Source organism: Amphiura filiformis, chromosome 16, assembly GCF_039555335.1.
Source record: "Amphiura filiformis chromosome 16, Afil_fr2py, whole genome shotgun sequence".
NCBI classification, from domain to species: Eukaryota; Metazoa; Echinodermata; class Ophiuroidea; order Amphilepidida; family Amphiuridae; genus Amphiura; species Amphiura filiformis.
In genome coordinates this window covers 17,141,108-17,155,081 of record NC_092643.1, presented here as the reverse complement: position 1 = coordinate 17,155,081, position 13,974 = coordinate 17,141,108, and the positions used below count along the sequence as shown (strand labels likewise).

The 13,974-nt window shown below is 38.0% G+C and overlaps 1 protein-coding gene across 1 annotated transcript in view; it reads right to left on the bottom strand.

Moving 5' to 3' along the window:
- Positions 1-6,233: 6,233 nt before the first annotated feature.
- The window catches only part of LOC140172465 (uncharacterized), an 89,648-nt gene continuing 81,907 nt past the window's right edge, over positions 6,234-13,974 (bottom strand). The window contains exons 45-46 of the mRNA XM_072195611.1: positions 7,878-7,974; positions 6,234-7,091 (exon numbers count right to left, since the gene is read on the bottom strand). Of these exons, the coding sequence (XP_072051712.1) occupies positions 6,913-7,091; positions 7,878-7,974 (276 nt within the window). The 3' untranslated portion in view covers positions 6,234-6,912. The remainder of the gene's footprint in view (positions 7,092-7,877; positions 7,975-13,974) is intronic.

The following is a 13,974-nucleotide window of genomic DNA, read 5'->3' as shown; positions in this document are numbered from 1 at the left end:
TATTTTTGGTGAAGTTCCCTTCATATGTCCCTAGATATTTTTATCAAGTTTTTAAAAATTAATAAAATTTGGGCCAAAAAACCTGTTTTTTGGGATTTTCTCCAAAAATGAGCATTTTGGCACAAATTGGACCTCACAGATGAATTCAGCCAGTCATTTCCAGTCTAAAAATGTATACTTTTATATTCTTTAGACTAATAATTTAGCAGTTATGAAGCCCAAAAGTTTACATAATTCCAGGGTTAAGACCACCCTTAAATGAACATGAGAAGGAACTCAACGTTTCTTGGTTAAAAAATTAATGGCACATGTTTTCATTTTATGTGATCAAATTGCTCAACTGAACAAATAACAAAAACATTTGTTTAAAATGCTTGTCCTGTTCTAACACTTACTTTTCGTTTCAAGAAATTAATTTAAAAAAAAATATTATTTTACCTTGCTTGAAAAAAATACAATATAGACCTAGTACTGAACACTAATCAAACCTGAGAATGCAGTAACATGAAACCTTACCTATAGACAAATCTGATTCCATGCATTCCTACACCTCAATGGCATCCATTGAAGTGGGCCATCCCACCTGAAATGTGAAATGATGCAGGCTTTGCGGGAATTTTAAGCTGTGTTCCATCACCTGTGTGACAAAAGGATGCTGAAAGTTTACAATGCAATGCAATACAGTTTAAGATTGATTCTGAAGCAGCGCTTTTCCACCCAGTTTTGGGCAGTTACAACACCAGTTTGGTGTGGATGGCCCCCAGTAATGGCGGTATGAATTCTGACCCATCACTTGGCTTGTCGGATTAGTGTATAGTCCACTAAAATGTTCCATTTAATATCTACACTTACCCCTGTTGGAAATATCTACAGGAGGAGTATGAATTCAAATGGAATTAGCACATTAACCAACTCTGTTTGAAACTTACCCTCAATCTGTGGAAGTTGAATCTTTCACAGAGGGTATATGTGACATGATCTGGTCCATGGGGGCCAAAGGCGGCAAATTTGAAACTGAGATAAAGGTAAAAATATGGCGTAAAAAACAATAAAATACATAAGAAAATAGACATCAAAAAACTTCATAACTTTAGAACCAAGTATGCTAGGCCTTTGGTGTTTTCAGTAAATGATAGCCTATTGTAAGTATAAGTAACAATTATAGAAACTCAATTTTCAAAAATGCCTCCTTTGGCCCCCATGGACCAGATCGTGTCACATATATGAAATTCAAATGGAGCTGCCTAAAGTGTTCATTCTCATTTGAAATTCATACTCCCCCTGTGGAAGATATTATCAAAATATTCCACAGGGGTAGTGTGGATTTTAAATGAAATAGCCCAATTTATTCCATATTAGGTCACAAATGATTTAAGGCATAAGGCAAATGCAGATTGTTGCCTTGAGAATGATTACAAAATATTGTCCAAATTTGAGCATAAAATCCTATTCTACAAGATCATGTTTAAGTAAATTCAGGTGTTGATTCAGGCAATTGCTACAGCTACCTTCATTCAGAAAGAACCCCCGGTGAAATTCCTTTGTACCACCATGGAGAAGGGTTTCGTTCTGTAATGTCCATGCTGGTTATGCCGATTAGCATTTATTTGCAATTCAGAACAAAATCAACCAAGTTTTAAAATCATAGAGAAAAACAATGCACTGCAGGGTTTGTTGTTCTATTGTATCCGATTTGAGCGCTGAAAATGTTGCCAATCAATATTCATTAGAGTGTACATTCAACGTTCTAAACGTTTTAAAAATTGGGTGACTTGTGTTTGGCAGGTGTGAAATACATCTGAATGGGGTTTTAATTGTGTAACTCATAAAGGCTTTGGCATCATCGAATGGCTGCCTAGTGCTGTTATATGTTTAGTTTCTATAATAATAATTATTATTTTCTTTAATCATTCCTTTCTCTGCACTCATTCTTTTTTATGCCTACACTTTAGGGTTCTATCACTCCCTCGCTCTCCTTCTCCCCTCTTCCTGTCTTTTTGTTTTCCTTCCCTCCCCTCCAATCTCGATCACCCATCCGCATCTCCTCTTTTCACCCAGAAAAGAAACCCATTTGACTTTATTCAATAAGCCTATAACCATACACTGCAAAATAATTAATTATAGAAAGTAACACAGATAGACCTATATACCTGGCATCCACACCACAATGTTATAATTATGGGTAATTGATCAGCAACTCAATTGAATTTATTTAAATGAAGCGCCTAAACTAGGGTGGGTGGTAAATAATTGTACATCAACGGTAAATTGTGCTTTTGTGTGTTGGCGAAAACTTAGTCACACACGTGTGCTGTATGAGAACAAAAGGTACCTCTCATCACTCAAGTGGGCGCTTTCACATGGCATTCTTTTGATCACTTATTGACAGTAGCCTGCATGGTAAAGCGTTAAATCGCTGTCAGGTTAGTTACCTATTTAATGGCAGAACCCTTTTGTCCTGAACAAAAGGTACCTCTTGATGAATAGCTTGTCGGTAAATCAAATCAAAGGAACAATGCATTACGTAAACTATTGCGCCTCCACGGATATGATAGCTCCATGGTGAAAACTGTGTCAAAAACTACATTTTGTAGACCCAACCCTGAAAATGTGGTGGACACAATTAGTCCAAATCAGCTGTTGGTCTAAGGGAAGTTGTGCATAAAAATGCTGACATGCAGTGGCATATTTTCAAAGTGTACTGCAAACACTTAAAAGCACTTTCAGTCTGTTAAAATATTTATGTACATTAATACTGCTACAAAATGTTAACAAAATATATTGTATTGCTTCTTTTTAGAATACCTAAGTACATACACTCTTCACATGCACACATTGGCAGCCTAGTTTGTGTGAATAGAAGCAAGCACATAATATGATATGTATTAATTCAGCTCTGCTCTCCTGTCCCCGGGAGTACTCAGAACAGATGGCCACATAGGGATGTGCCGCAACATGGGTCTCATTTTCAGCCATTTGGTATATCAATGAGTCCATTTTCGAGGCCAATTTTAGGATAGGGTTAGGTCCTTTAAAAAATTGTACCTAACTGTAGACACAAGTTTCAAAGTTTTCTAAAAATGTTGACAATTTGCATTAAATTTAGCCAAAACATTTTGGTATATCAATTGGTATATCAATTTGGTATAGTAATTGGTCCAAATTTCTTGAAAAATTGGTATGTGGATGGATTCACTTTAACATTCTTAGTGGCACACCCCACAGTGTCATCGCCCCAATATCTTCATGGCAGAAATCGCCATGGTAGGTTGAATCCACAGCCACGCATGGCCATTTTGTTCCGACCTTTGAGACGCATAATGAGCCGAGGGACATCCCGACTAAGGCTACTGACAATAGCTCGGTAATTGACTTCTCTGTGTGTAAAGTGAGCTTGTATACGCCATGTGAGTGAGTGCTCACACTACGCTGTGTGTGACCTCTTGTGTGTATACGCCATGTGAGTGAGCACTCACATCAGAAAATCAGAATATTTCTGTCAGTTTTTGAGTCAAGACGCAAGGTTCTTTCTCAAGACGCTAGCTAACAACGATAATATCCGTTGAACATATATGTTCAAGTGCAAGGAGCCAAATCTGGTTTCTTTATACGAAATCATTTACGGGAGATATTCATCATTTTCTACCCCGGTATCCAAAGATTTATCGTCTGAATATCAATCGTGCATAGCACATTCACATGTATCGATCCCAGGTAATCATTTCAGTGTGTCTGGCTGTATAATGTAATTATTAACCGGGCGATGTCGGTGTGCACCCCTACCCAAACCAAACTTGAGTAACCCCAGGCACCTGTGCAGCTGGCCTATGTTATCAAACTAGCTATAGCATATTTGGAATTGAATACAGTATCCGTAGTCTGTTAGCTCAAAACTCCCATTACCACTATATTCTACTGAAAACTACTCTCTAATTAAAAGGATGAAATTAATTTCAGCAAATCATTTCATTGTATACATGTTACAGCTGCATAAACATATCAACCTAAGGCCCCCAAAAAATAACTGTTTGTTTGTCCTCCACAGCTTTGAAAGAGGATGTGCACTGCACATTGTGCGGGGTTTTTTTTCTTTCGGATTTGGCGCATTCCTAGCTAGAGCTAAATGCTACAATCATTCATGGTGATTTAAAAAACCCAACATTTTATTCTTTAATTATGCAGTTAAAGTTATAATTTATGTTCATGTCATAGTCTTTTAATGATTTCAAATCCAATGTATTTTGAAGTCACTAAAAATAATAGACTATGACATGAACACAAGTTATAACTTTGCATATTGAAGACACAAAATGTTTTTGTGGGGCTTTTTTAATTTTCAACCATGAAAGATCTTAGTATTTAGCTCTAGCTAGGTCCAGAGATACTCCAAATCTGAAAAAAAATTTGAATTTTACTTATTTTAATTTTTAAAAAAAATATTGGTCAGGCCTTAATCTGAAGAGCGGGGGCGATGGAGGACAAACAAACAACTTTTTTTTTGCCTAATCAAAGTAAAATCAAAAACATGTGGAATGATCTCGTTAAATAGCACCAAATTTCTTTGGCAATTTCAAAGTGAGTTACAAAAAGCATTTCCAAATAAAAGAAAATGGCATTGACAAAATATTTACATTACAAAATAAATGTACCAGACTTTTTGGTACCACAAAAATTCATCCCTTCGTTTTGTCAATATATACTTCATATAGTACATGCTTTGTATTTACAAGTTAGAATGTATAAGCCATGTAAAACAATCTGCATTTCAATTTCAATTTAGTATGCATTTAATGTTTATTTAACTGAATTGTGAAATTAAAGTATGAAACAAAACATTATTGATTCCAGTTGGGCTGTGTTAGAAATTAAATCCATGTAAAATTAATCACTGCGCATGATCATATACATGTCACATGATATGCTTACAGTTAAAGTTACACAGGGGTCACTGAGCTGAAGAATTTGAGTTGCAACTTAAAATGCTTCTATCTATACATTACAAATAATGTGACTCATTTAAACTATGATCAGCTTGTAATACATGTAGGCGAGAACTATTTGGTTTTTGCTACTGCACGAGTCAATAAAATCACAACTTACACCTACATAAATTAACAAAAGTGCATCAGTCGTGCAATACGCAAAGCACAGTTCGCATAGGTGCTGCGCCCAGATGTGTGTACACCATGTTATATCAATCCATGATGTTATGAGTCTTGCCAATTACGAGCTAATCAGAGTATAGTGTCTATTAGTCCAATCAGCATGACTTCAGGTTCTTTATTTTTATATCGACACCTGCAGTCCTGTATCGGAACACAGTGATGCACTGTACATTGTAGGAAATCCAAACGTGAAAATTCTTTGGGTTTCTTGATTTTGACTTGGAGATGTTGTAAATCAATATGAAAAATCCAAATCATGAAAATTCAAGCAATTTTGAGAGTGCCATTTTGACCACATTTGGCACTAAGTGATGTATTCTCATGCAGGTTTTGGCAGATGATATAAGACCAACTGTGCAAGTGCAATACTTGGTGAATTTGTGTTGTAGGATTTAAGTCCAACAAAGACACCTTTGTTCCATAACCATTAAGGCATAGGACAGTTTTGTTTTTGCTATAGCCCCGAATGAAATGTATTTAATTATGTTTGTACTCACTCAGGTAGCATTGTGTGTGAATTTTACATCCAAACTAAGTGCTATTCTTTTTTTTATGGCCATTTTAGTGCCTAAAATGGCCCAAAATGAGGGTTTTTCAATATTGCCGTCCATTTCTAATCGTCACCCCCATAGACTTTACATGTAAAATAAAAAGGCTCATAAAAATTTAATAGCACCTAGTTCGGATGTAAAATGCACACAAAATGCTTTTTGAGTGATTACAAAGATAATTAAATACTTTTCATGCGGGGGCTATGTAATCCTTTAATGTATTCCTTGTACAATGAAATTTCTCAATTCGCTGTCGTAGTGCACGTTACAATATGATCGTTGCTAGGCCAACTGGATCACGCTTTCTTTGTTACGAACCACTGATCGAAATGATCACATCACAAAGCCTATGGCATATCAAAATTCGGAACAGGTGTATGAGCCCAGGCTTGGAGCAGTAACCAATGGTTACTAACGTGCACTACGACAGCGAATAAAATGTCCATTGGAAAAAAAGGTGAAGAGTCCACTTATTGTGATGTTTCTTGTCTGCACAACAAATACCAATGCACCAGTATTCAGGTTACAGTTACTGGATCTATGAGATGTACAGATTATGAGTCAAAGGTAATTAAGGCATCATTGCACGTTTGAGATTAAAACTTTCAAAATGATTCTTGCTCCACAAAAGATTGTAATTTATGGAACGCTAGATACCTTGTCGTATTGACAGTAAATCACTAAATGTAGTTACATTAAGTGATTGAAGAATCATATCTGATGTCAAATATATTAAGAGAAATTCAGACACCATTTATGTATTTTATCAGGTCTGGTGGTTGAATTGAACACAATTGTATAGTCACAGGTGTGCACCAAAGTAGAAATGGTGTTGCCAGTTTATTTTCACTCATAAATCTGAGAGAATTGCCACAAAAGAGGCATGCAAACCTCTCCACTCTGACCATTAGCTAATGACACATGGGTCCATTTCACTAAACTTTTAACACTTAATAACTCAAGTAACCAGTTGTAAATTACGAATACCCAATACCAGACGCAATTTCACGAAGGGTCCCTGTAGTAAATTCCTATTACTTACAAAGGGTACTGTTCATAAGTAAGTTCAGTGAAATGGAACTTACAACTCGTTACGAACAATTTCGAGACTTACGAAGCTTCGTAAAGTGTAGGAAATAGACCCATGGTTTGATGACTGATATGAAGAGAAAGATGCAAGAATTCCAAGCACCATCTCATGTCGTGTCTGCTACAGGATTGGATTCATCTGCAAATGTGCCAAACTCAGCTTCAGATGACCGTGTGGAGTTGGTGTAATCACTGTAATCCGATTCTGACCCTGTGTCCATTTCTGGTGTGATGCAGTGTACAGCACCTGATTTACTTCTCTTGATTTTGGGTGGTTTGCGTTTGGCTGTTGGAAAGTTAGGAAAAAGAATTGTGCAATGAATAATTCATAGCATTGGCTATGCAGATGATGAATATCACATACGGTACTACACCTCATCAACATTTTGCTCCAAAAAAGACTATACAGTCATATAATGATTACGATATCCAAAACATAAGATATACTTATCAATATTTTGAAAGAAAAACCTGACCCTACTGCTGAATTTGACTCGCAACAGTTTTGTTCATATTCTTTAAGTAACATAAAGTATCCTCAAATGGCATGTGTGCCATTTATTCTGCCGTGTCTATATTATAGAACTGCCTTCATAGGATACTGTTCACCTTTATCCTTAAATTAAACTTTTTAAACCTTGCTGGAGGGAGAATTTCAAGGCCAAAGTGCTCACTCTGACAATCATTCAAGACAGAATTGGAGTAGTACAACACTCTTGACTTCATATAAGTATTCACCTGAGCGATAGCAAACTTGATTTTGTAAAACTCTATTGATGACAAAGCCGTTGACATCCTCATTTTCAAAACAATAGTTTAATACTGTAAAAGAGGTCATTTTAGCAGCATCATCACTGATTTTGAACCATTTTGCTTGTTTTTTTATTAATTTGAATTTCTTACATAGACCTATTCATAAAAGAAAATATTTGTGCATTGCTATTTTTATGGTAGTTGCATTGAGTGTGAAAAGTGAACATTATTGTTCCACAAAAATTTTTACGGCATTCTCTCACTTTCAACCAATCAGAAGACAAGGTCTTAAAAAACTTTTGTGAGGTACGATACTTACGTTTATCAGCTCCTTCATTTTTCTTTTTGTTAGCAATTAGTGGGTCGTCATCTGAGGAGTCTTCATAGCGTTCCCAGTCATAACTCACAAAGCCAAGCTGTGGATGGAATAAGACAAACATAAATAATACCATCAGGGAGTATATGAGAGTTGAAAGTCCACTGAGCAGTTGGTAAAACCATGTCGTCAGCAGAGAACAAGACTATCGTAAGTGCAGTAGAATGTTTCTGGTGCTGTTTTCAATACTAAAGTATTTCAATAAATATACTTATTTTTGATCAATAACAAAAGCGTCCTGGTCTACCTTCAAGTGGCAGGGGTTGTTAACCCTTTGATTTAATTCAATGGGGACGGACAGACCAGGGTGGCTGGGCATATTGAGTCTCAGTGTCTAGTATAATTGAGCAACAAAGAGGAGTCTACATCAATCTACTGATTTCCAGCTGGTAGTGACCTGCAGGGAGAGAAGTCAAGGTCCTTCGCCCGCTTTGGTATAAAAAGACCACTAAACCCAACAACATGATGAGTCGAATTTACAGCACCAGGGTTAAAGCCCTGATATTAACCAGTCACGATTTCCTCAGGGCCTGGAAAGCCAAGAGCATGATGACGCATCAACCTCAAAGCGTATTGGAAGGATGATGATCTTCCTTCATCAGGGGAACACCATACCGATCCCCAATTCGACGGGCTGCTGCTGATAACCCTGACGGAAAGAGGGCTTTTTAAACGCAAAGCAATCAATTGGGATTGGCACATGGAATGTGCGCACACTGCATCAAACTGGCAATCTAGAATTGCTTATAAGTGAACTTGATAATTATGACTGGGAAGTGATGGGTATCGCAAACCCATTTCACAATACAAGGAGAATTCAAACAAGATGGACTCCAATTTCTTTGCTCAAGCAATGAAGATTTTCACAGAAAAGGAGTGGCTATAGTGCTAAACAAAAATGCACAGAAGTCACTTTTAGGATATAATCCAATATCTCAGAGAATAATCTCAGCAAGGCTGTGCACCCAAGTAGGAGCAGCAACAATTATCCAGGTCTATGCTCCAAATACCAGCAACACTGAAGAAGAAATGGATGAGTTCTATGAAGATCTACAACGAACTATAAATGAAGCCCCATCCCAAGACATGTTGATAGTGATGGGAGACTTCAATTCCAAAGTAGGCAAGGATTGGGAACCATGGAATGGTATACTTGGAAAATGTGGCTGTGGTGAAAGAAATCAAAGAGGAGAAAAACTCCTAAACTTTTGCGCCACCAACAACCTCTGCATATCAAACACCAAATTCAAACAATCAAAGTTTAGCCGTGAGTGGACCTGGGAATCCCCAGATGGTACAACAAGGAACAAAATTGACTTCATTCTTATTCAACAAAAATGGAATAGCAGCATATCAAACTCACGGAGCTACCCTAGCGCCGATATTGGATCAGACCATCAGATGGTCCTTGCTGATCTAAAACTCAAGCTGAAAGTGAAACCAAAGGCAAACAGACTTCCTCGCTACGAGGTTACAAAACTCAAATCGGAAGAGATTAGAGAGTCATATGAAGTGACAATAGGTGGTAGATTCAAACCCCTATTAAACATCCCAGATACTGATGTCGGGATTGAAGACCTATGGAATGACATCAGAAATACAATCAATGAAACTTCTGATAAACTTCTTGGAAAGAAAAACCACAACAACAGAAGCCATGGATAAGTACTGAGGTCCTAGAGTTAAGCAGACAGAGAAGTAAAGTGAAACTGCAGCGCTTGGAGGACCCTACTCTGAAACCCAAGTACAACTTTCTAAATAGGGAAATAAAACGGAAGTCGAAAGAGTGTAAAGACAACTGGCTGCGTGAACTGTGCAAAGATGTGGATGATGCGCATGAAGCAAAGAAACCCAAGCAGATTTATGCCACCATAAAAACAATCACAGGGACTCGCTCAACATCAATGTCAAGTGTCAAAGACAAAAATGGCAAAGTGCTAACTGAAGATAAGGAAGTCAAGGATAGATGGAAAGAAAGTTTTGAAGAATTATTCAACAAAGACAGTCCTGATGACACCTCCATCCTCCAAACAATTCCAACCATTCCTGAAGAAGGGAGGAAGCAAACATCCTGATAGACGAAGTTCGAGCAGCCATCAGTCATCTCAAAACAGGCAAATCCCCTGGTTTTGATGGGATCTCAGCAGAGGAACTGAAAGCTACAGGAGAACCAGGTGTCAGGATTATACACAAACTGTGCAACAGAATATGGGACACGGGTGAAATTCCAGAAGACTGGGGAAGAGCTGTTATTGTTCCAATTTATAAGAAAAAGGACAAGTTAGACTGCTCCAATTACAGAGGGATCAGCCTCCTTAGCCTTGCAGGAAAAGTATTCTGTAGCATACTCCATAAAAGAATGCAAACCCGAACAGAGGAAATACTTGCTGAATCCCAAGCAGGCTTCCGACCGGGAAGGAGCACCATAGACCAACTCTTCACCCTAAGACAACTGGCTGAAAAGTACAACTAAAAACGGAAACCATTGTACTGCTGCTATATAGACTACCAGAAGGCCTTCGACACTGTATGGCAAGAGGGTCTGTGGCAAGCCATGCGACACCTGGGCTACCCGTCAAAGACCGTCAATCTTCTAAGAGCACTCTATGGAACATCTCAAAGCACTGTAAGAGTCAATGGAGAGCTTACACCTTGGTTTACCACTAGGACAGGAGTTCGTCAAGGATGCATACTGTCTCCACAACTTTTCAACATTCTGCTGGAACTAGTGTTAAGGTTGGCTATCCAAGACTAACAGATAGGTGCAAAAGTGCAAGGGCAGTACATCAACAACCTCCGCTCAGAGCGATATTGTCCTCCTGGCTGAAACAAAAGAAGACCTACAGTTTCTGGTTACAAGAGTTGATACTCTCAGCAAGAAGTTTGGACTTACTATTAATATCAGCAAAACTGAAGTCCAGGTCATCAACAGAGAAAAAGTGAAACTTGATATTCTGATTGGCGGGGAACCCCTCAAGCAGGTGGAGGGTTTCATATACTTGGGAGGGGTAATATCAGAAACCCCAGCAATGAAAAGCGATATCAAACGTGGGATTGGTCTTGCTATGGGATCCATGCAGAAGCTGAACCCCATTTGGAAGTCGAGAGACATCAAATATTCAACCAAACTTGAATTATACCGAGTATTGGTCCTATCCATCATCACATATAGTGCCGAAACCTGGACACTCAAGAAATCAGATGAACAGAGACTGCAAGTATTTGAAATGGCGTGCTTGAGGAAAATATTAGGAGGCACACGTAGAGACAGAAGCCGAAATACTAGCATCAGGGAGCGACTACATTACTACAAAGAACTGACTACAACTATCATGACCAAAAAACTCAAATATTTTGGTCATGTGAAAAGAATGAACAACACCCGATATCCAAAAATCCTGCTTGAAGGTCACATAGAAGGCAACAGACCCAGAGGAAGACCGGGAAAAAAGTGGCTCGAGGATATCAAGCACTTCTGTTCAGAGACAGGAATACCATCAATTGCAGCGGCAGGACATCTGGCCACCAACAGACAGCTGTGGAGACTCAAACTAGTTGGGAAGCCATCTCCGAGACCTACCTCAGGAGGACGGCTTTAAGTCAAGTAAGTCAAAACTACATGTAATGGTGATATCTTGAATTGGGTTGGGAAAAGGCCATCAGGAAAGTAATGCAGAACATCAATAATTTACGATGAGGGAGGTTGTACTGCAAACAATAGATGTTTCACGTAACACATCTATTACATTCAACTGCACTCTGCCCACGATGTAAGCTGCCATCATGCTTTTGCCGTGCAATAATTGGAACACAACCCGGTCGCATATGTCATGATTGACAGCCGGGAAAAACACATTGGAGGCAATGTTGATTGCATAGTTCTTGAGTACTGGACGTGTTAGAGGGTGCTGGAGACCATCAAGCCTATTGGTAGCTCATATGTGTTCAAATTTGCAATATGCAGCATCTTATTTTCAGGCTTCGTAGCATGCAAACAAGCAATGGGCTATTCCAGTTGTCATCCATACACCCCCATGCAAGACATGATCTTAATTTCACACACAGGGGGTGTAGATTTAAAATGGAGTCACCCATTCAGGCAACTCCATTTGAAATTCAAAATCCCTATCATCATCAGTCGGCTGCGGAGCACTACAAGCTTTCTCCAACTATTGCGATCTTGGGCAAGCGAAACAATTTTGTTTGGCTGCAGCATCCCTTCAGTATCTCCCAGGAGGTGCTGGACATACTGTAAAATACCTTTGTGGTAGATTAAGGTCATGTAGGGGGTGTATGGATTTTAAGTGGAATAGCCCAATGTTTCACAGGCAGAGTCCTAATGCAATCATAACTTTCGGTTGTTCAAACTGAGTAATAGATAACTATATCAGTGGTATGCCCAGGGGTGACTTAAGGGCTTCAGCTCCCCAGATTTTCTGTAAAATCAACCTATTTTGAGCTCATTCAGCTAGGGCCAAATATTTCCAGGCACACCCCTGATTATACCGATATGCACAGATCATAATGTGGGTACCATGTTGTATGTATGGAATCGGAAATATTTAACTCTGATATTTCCATCACTACTTCTCAGAATATTTTTTTTTTTTTATATTTTATTTTTAAGAAATTTATACACTTAGATTTGATGGGTTAAAATTATAGGTTCAAGCCTTTTAGTTCCCCATATCCATTCTTGTTCCAAAACTTGTCAATTTTGCCCTTAAATTGGTTTGTTGTCTCGACATTCACCACAGTGATATATTAATCACTTGATCTTGAGAATATATTTTCATAACAAGTGGTGACCAGTCAGAGGTTTCACCTTAATTTTCTGCAAAATAAAATTGCCCAACAGCTTAGAAAGCACCTGCATGCCCACTGCAACCCATTGAGATTGCCAGTAAACTGCAGGTGGAATACCAGAATACCTGCAAGGACAGTCATGAATCGGTAACCATGCTCGCTTTCGGCATTACGGGGAAGCAACCCCGTGCCGCAGTGGTGAGAGGCGAGTACTAGTACTCCCTATTCCAGAAAAATACAGCACTAATTTTTTGGGATTAAAAAATATTATCAAAGTTCTGACATATGAAACATAGCTCAATCCGAATTATTCATTTAGTCCTAACTGGAGATAAAAGAAAAAGTTCACTATTTTACCAATTTCTTGAAAAAAGAGCCAAAACATGCATTTTTTCGGCATGTTTTTTGACAATCGAGTTACAAAAATCAAAGACTTGGAACAAGTCTAAGCATTCAAAATCTTGAATATATGCTGAAATTTTGCTCTAATTTTCACTTTTTTGTGTTACTTTAATTAAATGAATGGTTATAAGAATGAAACATGTCTTTTCAAAAAATTAGAATGCATAAACTGAAATTAGTCAAGGTACAAGTCTTTAGGCTTGATTGTCACAACATATGAAAAACACCCTAAAAAGGCATGTTTTTGGCCCTTATTTCTAAAAAATGGCCAAATATACTGCGCCAATAAAGTATCCTTACAGTTGGAAAAATAGTCACAATTTCAAAACTGAACAATATTGGGGTAAATTAATTTTTTTAATAGATGCACTACCTAATCCTGCACATTATGACACCATGTTGAATCCAGTGTGACCTCAAGAAGTAAAGTTACAAGCAATTGAATAGACGAAGGTCCAGTTTTAAAAGTGACAAACTGGCCTATACAAGGCGCAAAAAGATTCCAACAAGCGTAACAAAGAGACAACACAGTTTCTTCAATGAAGCGTTATTTAAAGCAGTTTTTATTTCAGTTTTTACTTCTCTGTACATTTTCATAACTTTCATTTTATTTGTCAGTTCTTTTGTTTCAGTTTTCTTTTGTTCCTTTTGTTTTAAATTAAAGCCAAACGCATAAATTAGCCATTCACCACTCTCAAACCAGATGTCTAGTCTGTGGAGTTTTGAATAGGACAGTTTGTCACTTTTAAAACTGTACCTTCGTCTAATCAAATGCTTGTAACTTTGCTTCTTGAAGTCACATTGCATTCAATGTGGTGTCATAATGTGCAGG